Source organism: Lepisosteus platostomus, chromosome 15 (assembly GCF_059453375.1).
Source record: "Lepisosteus platostomus isolate fLepPlt1 chromosome 15, fLepPlt1.hap1, whole genome shotgun sequence".
Classification (NCBI taxonomy): Eukaryota; Metazoa; Chordata; class Actinopteri; order Semionotiformes; family Lepisosteidae; genus Lepisosteus; species Lepisosteus platostomus.
The window spans coordinates 23,260,333-23,279,520 of NC_142625.1; the positions used below are offsets into that span (position 1 = coordinate 23,260,333).

Genomic DNA, 19,188 nt, shown 5'->3' on the forward strand with positions numbered 1-19,188 from the left:
CAAGCACTTCACAAAGCTTACGTAATGCTGCTTGTCTTAGTTTCTTCCAGACACCTCATATGAAACTGCAATGTTATACGGTACTGTATATTACAGGACAAAATGGTATTCAATGAAATAGTGGTCAAATTTAATTAAATTTAATGAAGATACATTGTAATTTATCAGAAGAGCTTTTGGGTGGGAATGAATTTTGAGATATGTTATGTAAATTACTGAGTTTCAAACACAGGATCTTTATAGTATTAACTTTACTATGACCTCATTAGGTGAAATTGTTTGACTAATACTGGGTGTTTCTCTGTACTTACACCACATTGGTGAAAACTTTCAGATGGCATTCAAACGTACTGACAGGATAAACAAAGGCTGCTGTTTTGTTGATTCTGTAACTTTCCAGCTCATTTTCTCGAGAGATTTTTAACTTTTCTACACAAGGAGATTCCTTGCTCTCCCAGAGTAATTTTACTAAATGAATATTGCTGTTTTTGGCCTCTTGCAACAGCAGATACAGACCTGTTTGTCTAGTCTCACTGCAGCTAAAAAGATGCTGCTGCTTAATTGGGAGCATCTACGTTCCCTTTTTATGACATCACTGGATCCTATCTGCATTCCCTCCTGTGACATCACTGTTCACATCCTCTCCCATGACATCACTGGATCCTGTCCACATTCCCTCCAGTGATACCAATGGATCCTGTCTCTTTATGTTATTTATTTGAAGCTCTCTCGGGTGTAGGCTTGGAGTGCCCCAGCTGACTCTGCCATATTGTTATTGTACAGTGCCTCTATTGTAGCTGTCTATATTTCGCCTAGGGGTTCTGGGATGGAAGAGGAAGTGGGGGTGGGGTTCTCCATGGCAATTAATTCTTATTTGTTCTGTTAAAAAAAATCAACTTAGAAAATGGCTCCCCAAAATCGGGAGTTGCTTATGTACTTTTTAAAGTAAAAATCCTATCTGATGTATTGTTGTAGTTAGATATCTAGTGTAGATTATTTATTTCCATCTTACAATAAAGGATTCTGTTCTTTTTTTAAAGTTATACAAACAGCATGCAAGTATTCACAGTGTGTATAATTAACATACATTCAAGAATCAGGAAAGGAAATGTTCCTTGATTCACTCATCGGAAATAGGGTAGAAATATATATTTATATTTAGCATTTAGCAGCAGTTTCCATTATAATCTGAGCCTTTTGAACACATTTGATCTTGTGTATTTTACAACATGAGTTTTAACTTGGACAGGATAATTGTGTTGTTTTAAACCTTTTTCAGCATGGTTGTAACACTCTCAGAACAATTACTCTCTCATTTTTCAGACATGACTGGGACATTGATGAATATGTTTTATATAGAGAGTATAATAAATCCTATTTGACCTTTTGCAATATACAGTATGGTACAACACTGTGAATCTGTGTGATTGGGGGCATCTCAGAAAATGGGGGTGCACTTAGAATGATATATAAATGTTCCACAGGGCATAAGTAACTTCCAGTACCTGTCTGTATTAGATTGTTTTACTAAGTAAAAGCATTGACACGTTTCACAACAGCTGTAGTTATAACACACAGTATATGTACAGTACCATTCATTTTTTATGAACTACTATTAAGAAAATAGAACTGCTCTTATTATCCAAGAAATCCGAGGGATGTCTTTGGCTAACAACCCTTTCCTGCTAACAATGTCAGCAGCCAGTTCTTTCCTTGAGAGAAGAAAACAAACAGAAAGCATCCTAGTTTTCTGTCAGTTCTGTAGTTTCACTTTTCAAAATCAAGCAGACTTTCCTTGAAAACACACCTCTATAAAAGATTTTTTTTGGTGGCGGGGCCCCCTGACACGTCCATGTGTGATTTTGGCATGAACCCCTCTTTTCTCTTGCGTTTTCCCTAAATCTTTTTCAGCTCCTAGGTCTTGGCTGTGTCCTACTGGCAGAGATCACCTGTGGTGTGCTTGATTTATTTAATTTACGAATGTCAGTGCTGCTTCCTCTCTCCTGTTATTTCAGTTGCCTTTCAGTTTCCTGCCCTGCAAGAATTGACCCTTCCATGTCAAAAAACGCGCATAAAAAAAAGAACTTGGAAGAAATACATACAGATTTATCATGGAAGTTTGGCTCCTGGACTGATTAAAGAAGCTTGCATAATGCTTTTTCTTGCTTTTTTGTTTCCGGTAATATAAAGGTTTGCAGGGTTCATATTTTAATGCCTGCATTAAATAACATTTATGCTTTAAAAGGTGAGGAGGACTGGACACAAATAAATATTTGCAAAATACATGACCTACGGTATGTTTTATGTTTCCTCTAATCTGGAGGCAACATTCCTTACTGAAATGAAATAGTAAATGTAAGTAATATAGGTGCCATAATGTCATATTTTTCCCAGAGCAATTCAAACCAGTTTTATGAGCTTTAAACCAAGATCTGAACTGAATTGGTCATGAAGGGACCTGCAAGGCTTTAAAAGTTGCTTGTGTTTCATATGTTAATTTTACAAACCAAATGTTTGATTAATATTTAATCTGTAGTAATTCAGCAGAATGAATATTCACTCCTTTCCAGCATAGAGCACCATTATGCAAGAATGTTGTTCAAAAAGCATTGCTACAGCCTAAAAACAAAGCAATGGTGACACTAAACACTAAGAAACATTGAGTTGTGGTACAGTACTTCATATGAAAAGCTCATGAATACGTCGTGACTTACACTGTATTTTAACTCCAAAGCATTCAAAGCATGTATTAACTCCAAGTGAAATAAGTCATTGCTTCATGTGTAATTAAATTAAAAATCTGGATGCTTATGGTAAAATGTTACCAAAGCACTTTCCAGTGCAACAAGGGAACATCCGTCTCTGCTAGTACATTTTGGAACATTCTGGGTGTACTATGCAATCATTGTGTACCACATGACACATGACACAGTTTAAATGAGTTTAACAAACGTTTGGGAGGAATGACAGCAATCGAGTTTTCCTTCACCTTTGCTGCTCTAACTCATAATCCTCCATGACTTCACTTCCTGAAAAACTATAAATATCATTATCATTGAGACCTTCTCTCTGCCTTGCGTTTGTCTTTCTGCATTCCTCCTTTATCCCATCTTCACCTTTACAGTTAACCTTGGTCAACGTCATGCTCTGGAGGGGGTCCTAACTTCCTACTCCTACAGCCAAGTGGTTGACCCTCAGTCTAACAGGTTCAAGTGAAGCTTTGTATGTCTAACATCTCAAATGTGTTTTCTTATTGGGTGTTGTTATTCCTCAGGAAATATCCAGTGGACAGATCACTGAAACATAATGAAGTCAGTCTTCTAGGAGTGTGAGGATCTTTCTCCCTTGAAGTGTGGTCACTTCTTTACAATATTCTCTTTTTGTTGGGGTGTGCATGCTAATATCAAGGAGAAGCAGGAAAATGGAAAGGCCTGAGTAAGTCCCAGCCTGTTTTCACACCTACAATTTGGCTCTTGTTATTTGGTGTTTGCCATACAGTTGTCAATAGAGCCTGAAAAACTGGGTTTTTTTTCACCTTCTTTGAACCAGAGCTCTCACGGCACTCTGAGACTCCTGAGAGCCTGGAGGAAAAACAGGAAGCTATGAGCAGCATGATACTGCGGAAGAGACACAAGCGAGTGAGCTGCCATAATGAGGAAGAACAAGGACGCTGACAGGATATTTGGAAACTGGGATTGCGAATCTGTGTTTATCTCACAGAGACAGCACCTAAGAATATTCCTTAAAGCACTCCAGCTGACGAAAGGAAAACCATTTTCTTAAAAAAGCAGGTATCTATGTTGATACAGACGCTGGAAATTGCCCGGTTATGGAAGATGGCCTCAGCTGTGAAGAGATAGCAGTGTATGAAGAAATGTACCGAAATGTCATCAAATCTGACTTTGATTTATAAGGTGGCGGCCTTTTATCAGGATGCTTGGACATTCTTTTACATATCCTGGCTACAGCCTGCCTCTCTAATTGAGTAATTAGGACACCATTGAGTTCATGTCATAATCAGAAATAGATAATAAAAATTAGATAAAACCACCCACTCAGGTTTGCACAAAAAAAGCTTCCCCTTTGGAACATCAGAGCACTGACAGTGACAGTCTGTCTACCTTGGAATGAGCTGAGTAGACAACATCTTAAAGCAGTCCAAGTTCATTGAACTACAATCCCCTCACCTTTCACATTCCAAGCGACCTGTGTTAAGGTTTGCCAGTATTTGTTCACCACACAGCACAAAGGAGATCAGCTCTAAGTCCAGCAATCAGATCCAGCATAAACAGAAACAGCTTGCTTGGTAGCCAATAGTGTTATTTAAGGGCAATGACAGCCACGACTCCAAGATGACCTAAGCAAACCTGCAGGATGCCACAGTCAGCACCCCTGGAGAGCGACATCAGACTTCAATATCAAACACAAGTCCCAGTCCAGCTATTCCAGGTCATTATTATTCTTTATAAATAACATGTGTGGCCAACAGTCATCTAAGACAGGAGTAAAGTTGAGATTACAGTGGGCGATAGATAAGTTTTTGTTTGCATAACTGTCTAATGCTCTGACAGCTATTATCAGTGCTGTTCTCACCCTGCTCCATGTTCACTATTGAGACAAAGGAATTGCAGCAGAAAAAACATAACCAATGCCTAAACCTAAAACATTTTCGACACCATATTTTTACAGTATATTACTATACTATATACTGTAATGCTATAATAATATAGTATTATAATAATATTAATAATAAATTATTAATATTAAGAATATTAATAATTCTCTACCCAAATAAGTCAATTGAGAATAAGCCCTTCTTTATAATGATATAAAAATGATATGACCAACACCTTTATTGCACAGAAAAAGCATTAAAGCTGTGAAAGCAAGAACAGAACAATCAATATGATGTAAATAGCACCACAGGAATTGCCAGTGTTGGAAATTATAGGTGTCAGACAGAAAATATTTAAATATCCTGAAATAAGTTTATGCTTACTCTGCAGATTGTCCCACTCATTGCCAGTGGCAAACTGAAAACAGTTATACCACTGGCAAAACAGAACAGAAAACAGAACTGAGCCAGAGGGTATATACTGTCTGTTACTGCAGTCATGTTAGAGAAATAATGATTTAAGAGTCTGAAACTCTTCTCCCACCTCACTTCATTTTCTTTTACATGTGAATAAAACTATTTCAAATCTATCATACCTACTGTATGTCAGACTGGTCTGATTTCAGATTGATCAAACCTGTCTGGTCTGAGCGATAGGGGTTGGTTAGACTGGAAACAGAACAGTTAACAAGGATGAAGAAAAATCTCAAATGAAAATGGTCTGCTGGCATATTTTCATCCAGCATCCATGCTGACACTCTTTTAACAAGCATTTCATGCTGGCCTGCGTCTTATTATAATTTTTTTATGAAATATCTTGAAGCACACCAGGGTATATTAGTGCTATACCTCGGTTATTAATGTCAACAGGTGCCCTTGTATTCCAACAGGACACGACACTTGAACTCATTCATTTGTCACCAGACATCTAAGGTCAGCCCCCCGCAAAACCTACTGCTTTTCTTCTATAATGTAAGGGTCATGTCGTCTTTGTGTTAGGAGACATATGGACTTGGCCTCTCATGTACCAGCTGGCTTACAAAATGTTTAATTTAAACTGTTGTTTCCTGCTTGTGTGAAAAATCTCTTCCTCCAGCAGGTGGCTCAATCCCTCCATCTCATTTCAATCCCCAGCTTTTTCCTGGAGCCTCGGATGGGAATTTTATTGACAGGATGCAGGATAAATATGGTCTGAGAAACAGAGAAAACAATGAGCAACAGTCTGTGATTTCATTTACAGGGATATATTTTTTTTCTGAATTATTACTGCATTGTACACTGTAGATTAGCACCTGGTGAAAGCATTTTACAAAGTCTGAGCTCTTAAGTTTAGGCATAGAGATGACAATATCAATATGTAAGATCAGCAGAGAGGAAAATAAATGTACAGAAAAAAGCCTATTCTGGGCCGTTCAATTGGAGGCGTTTCTTCATCTCCCTTTAAATGTGTTTTCTTTGCTCATAGTATGTCACCCTTTACACTCCCACTTTATCAAGTACAAGATGTTTAAACATGTTCAGGAAATGCATTACAAAGTGAACTTCACCTTAGTGGAGGTCTTTCCTTCAATCAATGTTTTCACTTTGTAAAGACTGTAACTGTTTAAAAAGGGGCAAAACATTATTTTCTTTACATATAAAATATTGTTTTCTTTGTGTGAGGTCTTACAAAAGAAAAGTAATTATTTTTTAAACATAAAAAATAATGTACTTTGGAACATCTGAGAACTAAGAGAACAAAATGCCTTGTAGTCTGTTACACGTCTAAGTTTTCCACCTTTAGTTCAGGAAATATGTGGTTTCCTAAAATCAGTGAAGGCGTATTTGTCTTGTGTTATATTTTTTAATACAAATTTCTGCATAAGACTCTAAGTAAGCAACAGGTTTATCCACACAAAGAAGTAAAAATAAAATTTAGCAATTACTGCTATCCAGGCCAATTAAATATGCCTTAAAAAAAGGTTAATTATTCTGTTACAACTCCATCACAACTCTTGTTTTCAAAAAATCTGTTTTCGAAACATTTGCCCAGCGCTTGAAAGTGAGATGCCGAGGATCTGGATAAATGCAGAAAGGGGGTCTGCCCTGTTCTCGAGTACTGCACAGTACGTGCTGCTCTGAGACCAGTGAAGGGTAGGTGCTCTGTCTTCGCTACGGCGAGCGACTTTTCTGAAGCTTTGTTGTGTCTTATCAGCTGAGACAGAAGTGGTGGCCGTACCTCCGTCTGTTTACTTGCGGCACCAAGCCCGCCAGCTGCTCTGCTGCTGATAAGATGGATTGGCTGGAGTTGACCTTGGCAGATGAACCATTCCTGTCAGAAGCTAATCATAGCACTTCCTTCACCATTACACAAGAAAAAGTGGCCTACGAGGTTAACCCCTGCTTGTCCAGCTACAGCAGGACCTTAAATTCCGCAGTAGAGAACCACTGGGAGCAGACCCCACCTTAAAGCAGCCGAAGTTACTTTCCTAAAAGGGGCTGCCTTGACAATGCAGTGTTTCGGGGGTTCAGATCCATCGCCTGCTGGAGCTACACAGATCAGCTTCGCTTGAAGTGCAATTTTTTTTTTCATTCTTTATTTATTTTCAGATTTAAAAATAGATTAAATCAACTTCTGTTTCTCTTTTGGTCTCCTTGTTTTAAGCAGGATCAAAGGCTCTGACAAGTACAAAGAAATGTCAACAGCCACAAGACACCTGGGAAGAAGAGGAAAGCCATCTTTGTTGCCTGTAGATTTAATGGTTTTGTGAACTCAAGCAGTCATAGATAAACTAGACAAATTCCCAGAGTAAATGCACTGATAAAGGCAAAAGCAGTTCACAGACATGCAGCTGTTTTTTTCATCTGATCTCTCACAGGCTAACCAAGGTGTTAGCTCGCTTAATAATTGATCATATATTTCTTAATATATAACTTAATATATTTTTTCATGTTAATATTTCCTAATCAATTAGTTTTATTCCTTCTGTACTGGACATTGTAAGCTAAACTCTCAGTTATTACGTACTGTAAACAGAGGAGTTTAAATAACTGCTGTTCAGATTCTGCATGAACGCCCATTGATCTGCTTGAAGTGTATTCTGGGAAAAAAAAACATGGTTGTTTTATTACCACTGTCTGCAAATTAAGTGTGGTTTGTACGAGTGCTGGCATGGAGGTCGGTGCTCCTGCTCCACACCACTTCGGTCCTGTTGTTTGACAGGTGTTGTGTGAGCAGTTGTGGACCTTTGCTGCTGGTGCATAATACAGTAGGTGCCGAGTATCACCCATGTGGTTGCTGAACTTCAGTGGTGGATGAAATGGTGCCCACTTACAGTATATGTAAAGGCCTTTGGGATGAAACGCACTAAATCGATGCAAAGAATTATTATTATTAATTGATGCCTCTAAATTGTCTCTGTATGCCGGTCTGCTGTGTTTTTGTGTGATTAAATGGTATCGTGTCCAGGAGGGTGTGGTGCCCTTTGCTTTCCTGTCAGACTTCAGGTTGCCACAACTCCTGACCAGGAATAATCTGTTTTCCAAAAGTGGCGGGATTAGTTTGTGACACGCGACAAAGTGCTAAAATATTACAGATTCTTGTTGGCTACTTAATTTGTGGTGGCTAATCTTATACTTGGCAAGACACACACAAAGCAAACAAGTAAAATAAATAAATAAACGTGAATAAAGAAGAAATCGCATCAATAGGAAATGACTTCCCCTCAGACACACTAACACAGTTGAAGTGCTTTTTTCAATTTACAGCACTAGAGGGCAGGCTTGCGACACCAGGTAAAAAACGTCTTGCTTATTCTGAGGGGCTCTGTGTAGGGATTTTTGCGTGCTACTGTATATCACCTTGCGTTCTGTTTGACAAGCCTACGCTATACGATAATGAGTTGCTTAGCTTCAGATGGACCACTATGAGGACTGGGATGAAGTACGATAAATCAAAAGTGCTCTCTCTGTCTATTTAAAAGGTCACGCGAGACAACAAATCTTTCACGGCCTCTCAGTTTAAAATACAGATTTTCGTCTATCCATGCTGTACATGTCACGTCCTACAATGTGTACGTTTTCAACAAGACGTAGATGTTTGGCCGTTTGTCAATAAATGAAGTGCTACAGTTAGCGCATTAGAATTCTGAAGGCATGCGGAAACTCAACTCAGGAGCCACCTAAGGGAACGTGTTTTGTTTTCTTTTCTGATGCATGTATTTTTAATGTGTGTTCGGTACGTGCGAAGATGTTATTTATTCACTTCGCCAATGAAGGATGCTTTGTTTGTTACAGTGCGTTATTAACAACAGCTAAAAAAATTACTCCCCAAATTATTTGAAACAGACAGTGACAGGTGAAAATGCAAAATAATGTAAACTGGCAGTGACAGTGAGGAAGTAAGATTTTTTTGTCCAAATGAATAAGGAATTTAGAGACGCGTATTTGACTTGGCAGACTTGCCTTCTGCAGAGAGTTTCTCTGGGGCATCAAGACTCTTGAACTGAAAGTTCACTGAGAAATGAAGTAATGTGATATACTGTAATTATCAAAGCAAATTTCTCTCAGAAATTACCTTAAAATCTACATATAGTACTTTAATTAGGTCAATGGGGCCTGTTCAAATAGTATAGCATGTACAGTCTGAGGGTCAAATCAAATTGCATCCTGCATAATAAAAATAAATGTTCAGGGGAAAATGCCTTTTCATTATTTTCTACATTTTACATTAAACATTGGTATGTTCCTTGGCCAAGAAATCATTTTGCATGTGTCTCAGAGATGTCGGTCCACAGAAGATTATAAAAATGAATGCAATTGTATTTGTTTCACTAAAATTTAATCTCTCATAAAGGCAGTACCTCAGGTGTTCTAGCTGCGATGCAATCTGACTGCATTTACAAACCGCAGATTACATTAGCCATTGGCAAATATGGCCCAGAAATCGTTAAGTGATAAGATGAGCAGCCAACAGCACCAGAAGCAGAGGAGCCAGGTGGGAGAAGCATTGTCCTTGCAATAGATTTGGAGCTGGAGAATTGAAATAAAATAAAACAACTCCATGCAGTTTTAGCTTTCAGGACATTCAGACAGACTATTCGTAAAAGAAACCAGTATCAAGCGACTCTCACCCTGTTGATTCTCTCATGCAGTCAGTAACTCTAAATGTAGGATGCAATATGCAACAGGCGAATTCTCATTAAACAGCCCAATTAAACAGTTGCATCCCAAGAAAGTTCTTAAAGCCTATGTTACAGTATCAAATTCCTCTGTAGCTACTCAGAGCAACAGGTTCACAAGTTCTTTTTCATGAAGCTGATTTGAAATGGCAGTTGTCTTCTTCACTGTTCTTCTGAATTTCTACTCATACCTACTGCCATTGCAATCTCTTGGTTTCATAAAAGGTCATTTACCCTATATTGTATTAGTCCATCCATGCATAAATCCTTAATTGAGTATGGTACAGGGTCACAAGGGAGCTGGAGCCTATCCAGACAAGCAATAGGCACAAGGCTGGATACACCCTGGACAGGACACCAATCCATTGCAGGGCAGACAGACTAACAAACTTTCCCAAAAGCCAATTAACCTACTAGTACGTCTTCAGACTGTGGGAGGAAACTGGAGCACCTGGAGGAAACCCACATTAACACATATAGGACATACAAACGCCACACAGATAGAAGCCCAGGAACTGAAATCAGAGCCAGGGCACCGTGAGGCATCAATGCTAACCACTGTGCCACCATGCCACCCTGGGTGCACGTGTAGTTAACGCATATTTAAACTTTCTCCTATTGAGACTGGCAAGCCTTGAAGAGTACTCTCATAATCATTTTTATTTTGCATACTATTAGGCGATCTTCTTCTGTCATAACCATTTTATTTAGTCAAAACTTTGGGATTCCACCTTGTTGAATTGCAGAGTATTTATAAAATATTAGTGTGTTTTACATTGTATTACATTGGTAATAATGCATTAGGATAACAGCATGACCCCCATCTCAGGTCAGGAATGACAGCTCCCATTCCCATGCCTCAAGACACTTTTACTGTCTTTGAAATCCACTAAGGCGAAAGATGTTTCTTCTGAATTGCCTTAGATGACCCTGGTGCAAATGAAGTCTTCTCACTGGGTGATTTTAAACTGTAGTGCCTTTAACATTATAACACAATACAGTTTCCCTCCTATTGTAGTTTCTTGCTGCTTAGAGTAGACATAATATTATGTGCCAGTAATACCTTCTCCTTCTAAGCACTATTTATTGAGTGTTTTTTAATTGAATGCCTAAGCATATTTTAAATACAACAATGATAACAGTGGACACTGTGGAGCAGAGACAGAGCAGGCAGGCAGACATGGTGTGTTGAACGTACCCGAAGAATAAAGTGAAGTCTGGCATGAAGGCAAGGCCTTTTGGAAGCCAAGGAATCTAGACGGGCTCTTTTTATTTCACCAGGCTTACAGCGAATGATTGGCCAGTGATTTGAGACCTCTAAAATATGGGAGTCGGGTTTAAAACCTTGCTTTGAACATTGCAGTGTTCCATGCAATGTATTGTATTATTTAAGGTTATCTGACTGAAATATCACTTTGATTCTAAACTTCCATTTGCAATGTAATTTTGAATGGTGGAATGAAGAGAATTCTGCAAGAATACATACAGAACTGAGGCAGGTCAGCAGTAATTATGGTAGTTGTTTCAGCTGAGTTGCCACTACAGGTCATTTAGGGTTCTATTGTGTGTAAATACAGTAGGTTCACATGAGGTGCGTTAATTGATTAATTAGTTTATTTGTGAAGAGCAGAGAGCCACATACTCAATCAGGTGTAATTTAGAATAGTTTGGTATATAAAGAGCTTCATGGTGGTAAATGGGGTGTTAGTGTTGGTTTGATGTATTTTTTGGTACCTATTGAAAAAGCATTAGTGAAATTCTCATAGCACAAATATCTTGGCTTTCCATTAATCTCCATGTGCTCAGGCCTCACGAGCCACCTGCTGAGAGAAAGGTCTGTCATGTATATTTTTTTATTATATATCTTTTGTGAAATCCGTCCCTGATGGTGCTTTGGCATCTTGCATGAAAAGGTTTGCTTGATTTTGTTTTCTTGTCTGTGTGGATTTGAAAGTGCTGAGATTATCAAGTGGAATGGACGACACTTCGGATGAACCAGCAAGTTGCAGCATTAAGTAATTAAATGAACAGAGAAAAAAAAACTTAAATAAATGAATTGATCCAAACCAGTTCAATCAAATGTATAGTCAGATCTTATAGCAGGCATTTGGCACTTAAACTCCTAAGACAATGTTAATTAAGATATTGCCTAAATGCATGTGGAGTGCTGACTGTAACTTTGTAATGTTCCAGTAAATCCAGAAGAACAACTGCTCTGCACTTCAAACAATGCCCATCCCACAACACACTTTTTTTATTCATCATAGAAAAATGTGTCTCTCAGTTTTGTCTTCATTTATAACCATTTTCCATGACCTGATCTCTGGTAATACTTTCCTTTACTCATTCTATTTTTCATGGAGAGGAGGTAGCCCAAGCAGGATGTATTACATATTAAGACAAATTCTTAAATTATAAAGTGATATCACATCCTGAAGATGAAGGGTCTAGAGGATTCAGTCTTGATAAAGATAGAAAACATTAATATTGAGGCATCACAGAGATTTAAGTTATAAATGGTTTGTGAGATATTAAGGTAAAATTTAATCTTGAGAATTTTTATATTGGATTCTAAATTGCAGGAGAGTGTTTTTGTAAACAACTTCAAAAAATGTTATGTGCAGGCATGGTTAGTTAGCAGGTGCATAAAAAGAAATACAACATTCAATTCTCTCTCCTTTAGCAATTCTAATGAATATAACATTCTCCCTTTGAAGTAGCATATATTCAACGTAATACTTTATTAGTCTGTGGGAGATATTTAATTTATTAACTTTGTAACAGGGTTCAAAGAAGACATTAAGCCAGCTAGTGACATAAAGATTTAATTGAATTAAGATGAGAAATCCCTGCCTTACTGCACATGACTGGTTGAACTGGTGTGTAAAATAAAGTAATAATCATTAGTCATGCCGCAGAGGAGTGACTTGCACAGCTTTAACTCTATAATAAGGTCAACCTTGACATTCAAGGTGCTGGTCTTCTATGTGGATTATTCTTATGCCCATGTTAATCAAAACAACACACTTTTCAGCCTGCTTGTTTTTTTAAATATATTTTTCTTTTATAAAATGAGAAATCATCAATTTCCTTTATTATGTTCCCAGTGAATTGGGGATTGGCCAGTTTTGTAAGGCTCAGTTCTCCAGAAACAACTCCTGTCCCTGCTTTGGAGAGACTGAGATATCTGGACACGTTCCCCTGGCGTGCCCACCTGCAGAGGTGTTAGTCATTTGCATATCTGCATGACCATGGTTAAGTCAGGGGCCACGCCTCAGCTGGCAACACTTTGGAGCAGTGGGTAGGGTTCCTGACTGGGAAAAGTGGGAACCTGAGAGGCTTGCACTCACATTCCTAGTCTGACTGTTGTCTGTTTTGAGCAAGATGCTTTACTCAAATGTATTCAATAAAAAACCCAGCTGTACAGTATAAATGAGTACAATATATGGCACAGTATAAGGGGTTCCCTTGGATAAAAATGTCAGTTAAACAAATGAGTAGTTAGCAGAAAGCCAAAGGAGCACTAGCTACAGTAGGCTAATCCTTACTGTAACAGTCCGATTACAAATAGGTAGTGACATGGCTCAAGCTGCACATCTTCAGTGAGAACACAAAAATACAGCCCAACATTAATTTAACAAGCTGCCATCTTGGATTTGACCAATGGAAGAAAATGTGCTTTGTTACCTTAAAAGTGCAGTAACTTTGCATATACTTTGTTTCTATAAAACATATGGTTTTTAAATGCCCTTTGAATTAAATACAGCATATGGTATTTACACATACATTAGATGAAATATCTTTAATTCCTTTTATGCCTAAATGTAAAATGGAGAACATAATCAAAGAATTTTACATACCGGTGGTCTGGGGTGTTGCTGTAAATTATTAATTTGGCTGATGCCTTTATCCTAAGCCACTTACAGCTGTACCCATTTGTACAGCCTGGCATTTTACTGAAGCACTTTCAGTGAAGTACCTTGCTCAAAGGTGCATACAATAGCAGTGCCCCATATGGGATTTGAACACAGAGCCTTTTAGCTCTACATATAAGTCCAAAGCCCTAACCACTACCCCCTATCAAAGATTGAGTACACAGTGCTTCAATGACTTGTTCCCACTTGTAATCTATAAAGTCAATATTTCATCCCACTTTACTCCTACATGTGTATTCTGGAGATTATTTGCATACATTTGTTTGCCAGTTTCAGTTTGCTGGCATTGTATTATGGAGAGGTAGAAAATATGGGGTACATTTTTCATACTGTCATAATGTCAGGCAATAGCATCAGGATTTTATTTCTTGTATCACTTCTCTTTTTGGAGTGTTTTATTCTGCAGCAAACTTATTCTAGAGTTTATTATAACTATGGTGTGTAAATAAAGTGAGCCATGATCATCATCATATCCTAGGGAGATGTCAACATCTTTTATGTCTAAAAGATATAAAGGGCTGTCTGCTATTCTAGTCCATGTACTGTAATATTTTAATAAGTTCATTATATCACATCAGTGCATTCACTGTTTCTAAGAGAGAGAAATAAAGCTTAGCTTATTGGGCAGAAGCCCTTGTTTTAGGATCAGTTCAATAAAGCATAAGTGCCTTTTATTTTTGCTGACAATGAATCCATAGTGCAAGGCTGCCATGCTGGAATCTTACAATGAATAGGATGGTATTGCAATGCTTTTAAGCCTGAACTCGGTTCTTGAAAAGGGGAGGGCTATGTCTTAGTTTTTTACCTGATAGTCTAGTGTAGTTTGTTTTACAATTCAATAATTCAAACAAGTGGCACATACTGTATAATGTTACTCTGACTATTCATCTTAAATTCCCGGGGAAATATTGTGAATCTGTTCGGTAACATTCCCAGTGAACAGAATGCTTCTGGAAAAAAAGCTTTACTTGAGGATTGCTCCTGAGCCTGAGACACGAGAAAATGGAATATGACTAAGGCAAATTCACAGACATTGCAGAATGGCCTTTTTAAGCATACTGTGAGAGAGAGAGTAATTGCTTTTTAGGTTATACAAGTCTGATCTCACAACCAAAAATGTTTTCTGTTTATTTCGCTTGTTTCTGAATTGTGGGAAACCCTATCCCAGTTTTTTCTATATGTTTCATATTATGGTAATGTGTGTGTTTAATTTTAATAGATAAACATTCAATCATAGCCAGAAGCCTTTATATATTTTTAAATATCCTGAAATTCATTGATGTTGACTGTACTTGTACATTATTCTGAACAGAAAGTGATTTTTTTAGTTGTATATCTTCAATAGTCCCTTAAGACTATATCTTTTTGAGTATATCTCAAAATGAGATATACTAGCTGAATAATGGTTTTATTCTTTGTTTGCTAGGACTGGCAAAAAATCAAAATTCCATCAATTCAATCTGAGATTAAAAGGAGATTTTAATCATTGGCAGGATCTGCCAACACAGTGCTAGCTGACCAGATTTAACTAGAGTTGAATTTAAACTTGCCATTACTACAGTACACAATGTGTACCTTTTTAAGCAAGCCTCCAAAAGTGCAAATTGAACTACGCATTTGATCATTTTTTTAACTCTGCAGTAAATCATTTGAAGCAGGGGGGTTATTATTTTTAATAAAAGGTGGTCTAACCTCTACCTTTCATTATGTGATTCCTTGTGTATATACTGTATATATGAAACATTCATGCTGTAGATATTGCAATACTGTCAGGTATTCCAGGTGATAGCTGAGATTATGAACAAAAAGTAATACCATCTGCTGCATTGTGCTAGACTCCTTATGCTAAAATGCACATTGACAATGCCCTTGGTATTAACAGTTACATGCTCCTGTCTATTTTATCTTAGCAGATCAAAGAGAAAGACATCTAGAAGAAGGGAAGGATTTCAATCCACAGTTGTTATTCTTTAGTTACAAGGGACATTTGTAAGTTCTGAGGTTCTGAATATTTAAGAATACATTACTTGTTTTGTTAGTGTGAAAGCACATCCCACATAGACATTAATATACAGTATACCCACAGACACACACAAACTGTACATATACACTAGACTATTGCTTCAAACAGTTTTGTTCTTTTATTCAAATCTAAACAAAATCAGATTTTAAGACATGCATGACAAACACGCAGCAAAAAAGCAAGGACTTTTTTACACTTGAATCGAAAATGCATAATAAAAGAAAGCATCTCAATTCAGAGTTAAGTGATCTATTATATCTTCCAAGTGTGGTTTGTTATTCACCGTTTGTTATATCATTGTTGTACATTGTAGTGGAGCAGCTGGAGGAGAAGATAATCATGGAGACAAAATATAAAGTGCTTTGCAGTTGTCCAGGCTGATGTGGGACCTTCTGAAATAATGACAATTTGATATAAATATAAGGAAATCAGAGCTCAGAAAAGGAGCTGAAACCCCAGAAGCTGAATCAAGCCCAATACATTGTAGGAATACTGCTGAGAATCACTTAAACAGTCATGGAAATTCATCCCTTACCTCATGTTCTTAGGAGATCAACTGTCAAAGTGATGTAAAAAAGCAGACTCCAGCAGGGGAGGAGGGTCTTTTGGTGCAGCTAGAAGAAGAACAGTAAGACAAGAAACCAGCTAAGGAATGTGTGAGACAAATGAAACGCAGAAACACTTTTTTTGTAGGAGACACTAAGTGATGACTGCTTGATAGGTGCCTCAAAAGAACAGCAGCAACCATGAAACATAGAAAACAAGACACCAGAAGTGGGAGACTAAGGGGAAAAAAGCCCTTCATCTGTGATTTTACCATGTTAGGAAAAAAAAAACAGCTGAGTTGCGGTGGAGTAACATTGGGTGATGTCTGCTCTTTTGGGGAAAAAAGACTAGCTGAGTCTGTGCTGTATTCCACATCTGTAAGGTTACATATAAAATAAAGAGGACTTTTATCAGACTTCATTTACTTTCATTTCTAACAGATTTTAATAGTGTTTTATGTTTAAGGACCTGGGTGACCCAGTTAAACTCCACAATTATTCCTGCCTTTGCGATAGATTTTTTTTTTATTGTTTTTTTTTATATACCTGTATATATGTTGGTACACTTATTGTTGTGCATGACCAACTTATCTGGAAAATAATTCAGTCATCATTTGCTGTCAATAATGATTTCAACATTAGGATTCTAATAGTAGTAAACCTTGGTATGATAAAGTGATTCATCTAAATCTCCGACTAGCAAGTACTATTTACTATTTTAATAAAGCTGTTCATCTTAGACAAATTTCTAAAGCAACATTTATTAGGGTTTATTTAAACTACATTTGAAGAGCTTATACTTTACTGTAGCTTATGCATCTGCCAATTTTAAGAAGCTAGAATTTGACCTTTGAAGAATTAACAAAAGGCTTTTCTTTGTCCAAATTAAAAAGAAATTCAATTAATAAAATCTAATTGGGGATTTTGACAATTTAGGATAATTGTATATTAAGCAATTAAGAAACTGGCAATCAAAACAACAATGCAATCCTTTTTAAATTCATATTACTATTTAAAAAATAAGTTGATAAGCTTTTTTTTGTATACTTTTAAAAATTATTATATGGTTATATTATGATCTAGAAATTTTGGTCCTTATCCCAAAAGCCTGATCACAGAGACAAAGGGTTCTAAATACTGTCATGCATCCTCTTTTATGACAATATCAAGGGTGGGTCTTAGCCCACATGGTTCACTTTACAGCTCATACCATGACAATTGGATTACTTCTCAATGATGCATTTGAAGAGGAGTTTCAGAGAGATTATTAAGCGTAAAGGACATCATGGGCGACATGAGATGCAGCTGCCTTTAATCAATATGATATTACTGGAGTTAGGATCTGCACTTATTTTATGAAACGATTTAACAATCCACACAAGGCATTAGTAGCAAAGAAGTTGAGGAGATTTCAAGCCTTAGCAAACAGTAAAAGCATAGTGCAACCTCTCCTTAGCAATAGGTGTGTATATGCAATGCACACGAATACAAAATTATATCGTTTTATTTGTCAGGAAAATATACTGTATTAGTGCCAAACATTTTAAGAAATACATTCAGGGATTAAACTGGTGTGCAAGAAAAACAAAAACCCACCAAAATGAAGACTGTGCATCATTGCGTATTATCATAATGCATTGCCATATAGATCTTTAATGCAAAAATGAAACGTTTTAAACACGGGATGTTAACACTCCATATACGGAGAAAAGTCAATTTTTTTGCAGAGCCGAAAGCAAATGCTCCAATCGCCACAGACCAAACAAGTACCAGCGAAGCAGCATGAATAAATGGATGAATTTCCTAATCAATATCATATTACTAGAGGTTTGGTCTCTATGCTAATGAGCGAAACCATCCCTTTCCATGACAACCAGCACAGGTTACACGAGCCAGCAGCAGCGGCAGCGAGTCGACTCGCGCTGAGAAAGGAAGCAAGATTCATATCAATCCGGAAGCCTCTAGTCTGGACAGATATCACCTTTTGTTATTCACGCGAAATGTGCAGATTAAATAAATGAATAAAACAATATTTTTATTCAAAAAACTCCCAGTCTAATCCGGAAGTCTCTCCCTCTCTCGCTCTCCCTCTTGCTCTCTCTCTCGCTCTTTTTTTTTTTTTCCTCTACAACAAACATGGCCGCTAAATCTGATGGAGCAGCCGTGTCTGTGCAGAATGAAAATCCATCTCGGACTCTGGCGAGCCCGGAGCACCGTCCACACCTATACCGCCATGCCGGGAAGCGCTACTCCCTGCTGGACTGCTGCTGGGTTCTCTGTGCCCTCTTGGTCTTCTTCTCGGACGGGGCCACCGACCTGTGGCTGGCGGTGGACTACTACCTGAAGCGGGACTACTGGTGGTTCGGGCTGACGCTCGTTTTCGTGGTGGTGCCTTCCGTGGTGGTTCAGGTGTTAAGTTTCAGGTGGTTCGTCTACGATTACTCGGATAACAGCAATAGCAGCGGAGCGGCTGCTGTGAGCGCAGCCGCCGCCGCCGCAGCGGCGTCGGGCGGAGATTTTAATTTCAGCACCAAGGGCAGCGACCAGCGAGGCGCCGGCTGCGCTACCGGGGCGAGGGTACTACCCTCATCCGGCAGCCGGAGCGGTACCCAGAGGTGCTGCAGGATCTGTATGTGGCTCTTTCAGTCCATCATCCACATCCTGCAACTGGGACAAGTCTGGAGGTAGGACGAGAAGCGTTGTTGAAACATACATGATGAAGCAAACAACATTACTTGCGAGTGATTGTAGATGTTCTGTGCGGTATAGATATCATAAACGGGAATGCAACTCCATCCGAGGGATGGTTTCACTTCTCGGGATCGGCATTGTCGTTTATTTCGCCAGTTGTCGCTTATTTTGTTGACGTGGAGAACCACTTGCTCAGAAAAGTGGTAGCCGGGCTTTTACG

General features: G+C 38.1%; 1 protein-coding gene and 1 long non-coding RNA gene across 2 annotated transcripts in view; one reads left to right on the forward strand and one right to left on the reverse strand.

Annotated features, from left to right (window-relative positions):
* Positions 1-4,885: 4,885 nt before the first annotated feature.
* On the reverse strand, positions 4,886-18,730 carry LOC148648272 (uncharacterized). The gene is made up of 3 exons (XR_015926703.1): positions 18,618-18,730; positions 16,268-16,346; positions 4,886-5,806 (listed from the first exon to the last, which is right to left on the reverse strand). It is a non-coding gene; the product is annotated as an uncharacterized LOC148648272 (long non-coding RNA).
* Positions 18,171-19,188, forward strand: part of xkr7b (XK, Kell blood group complex subunit-related family, member 7b) — an 85,051-nt gene continuing 84,033 nt past the window's right edge. The window contains exon 1 of the mRNA XM_088607677.1: positions 18,171-18,961. Within this exon, the coding sequence (XP_088463803.1) occupies positions 18,414-18,961 (548 nt within the window). The 5' untranslated portion in view covers positions 18,171-18,413. The remainder of the gene's footprint in view (positions 18,962-19,188) is intronic.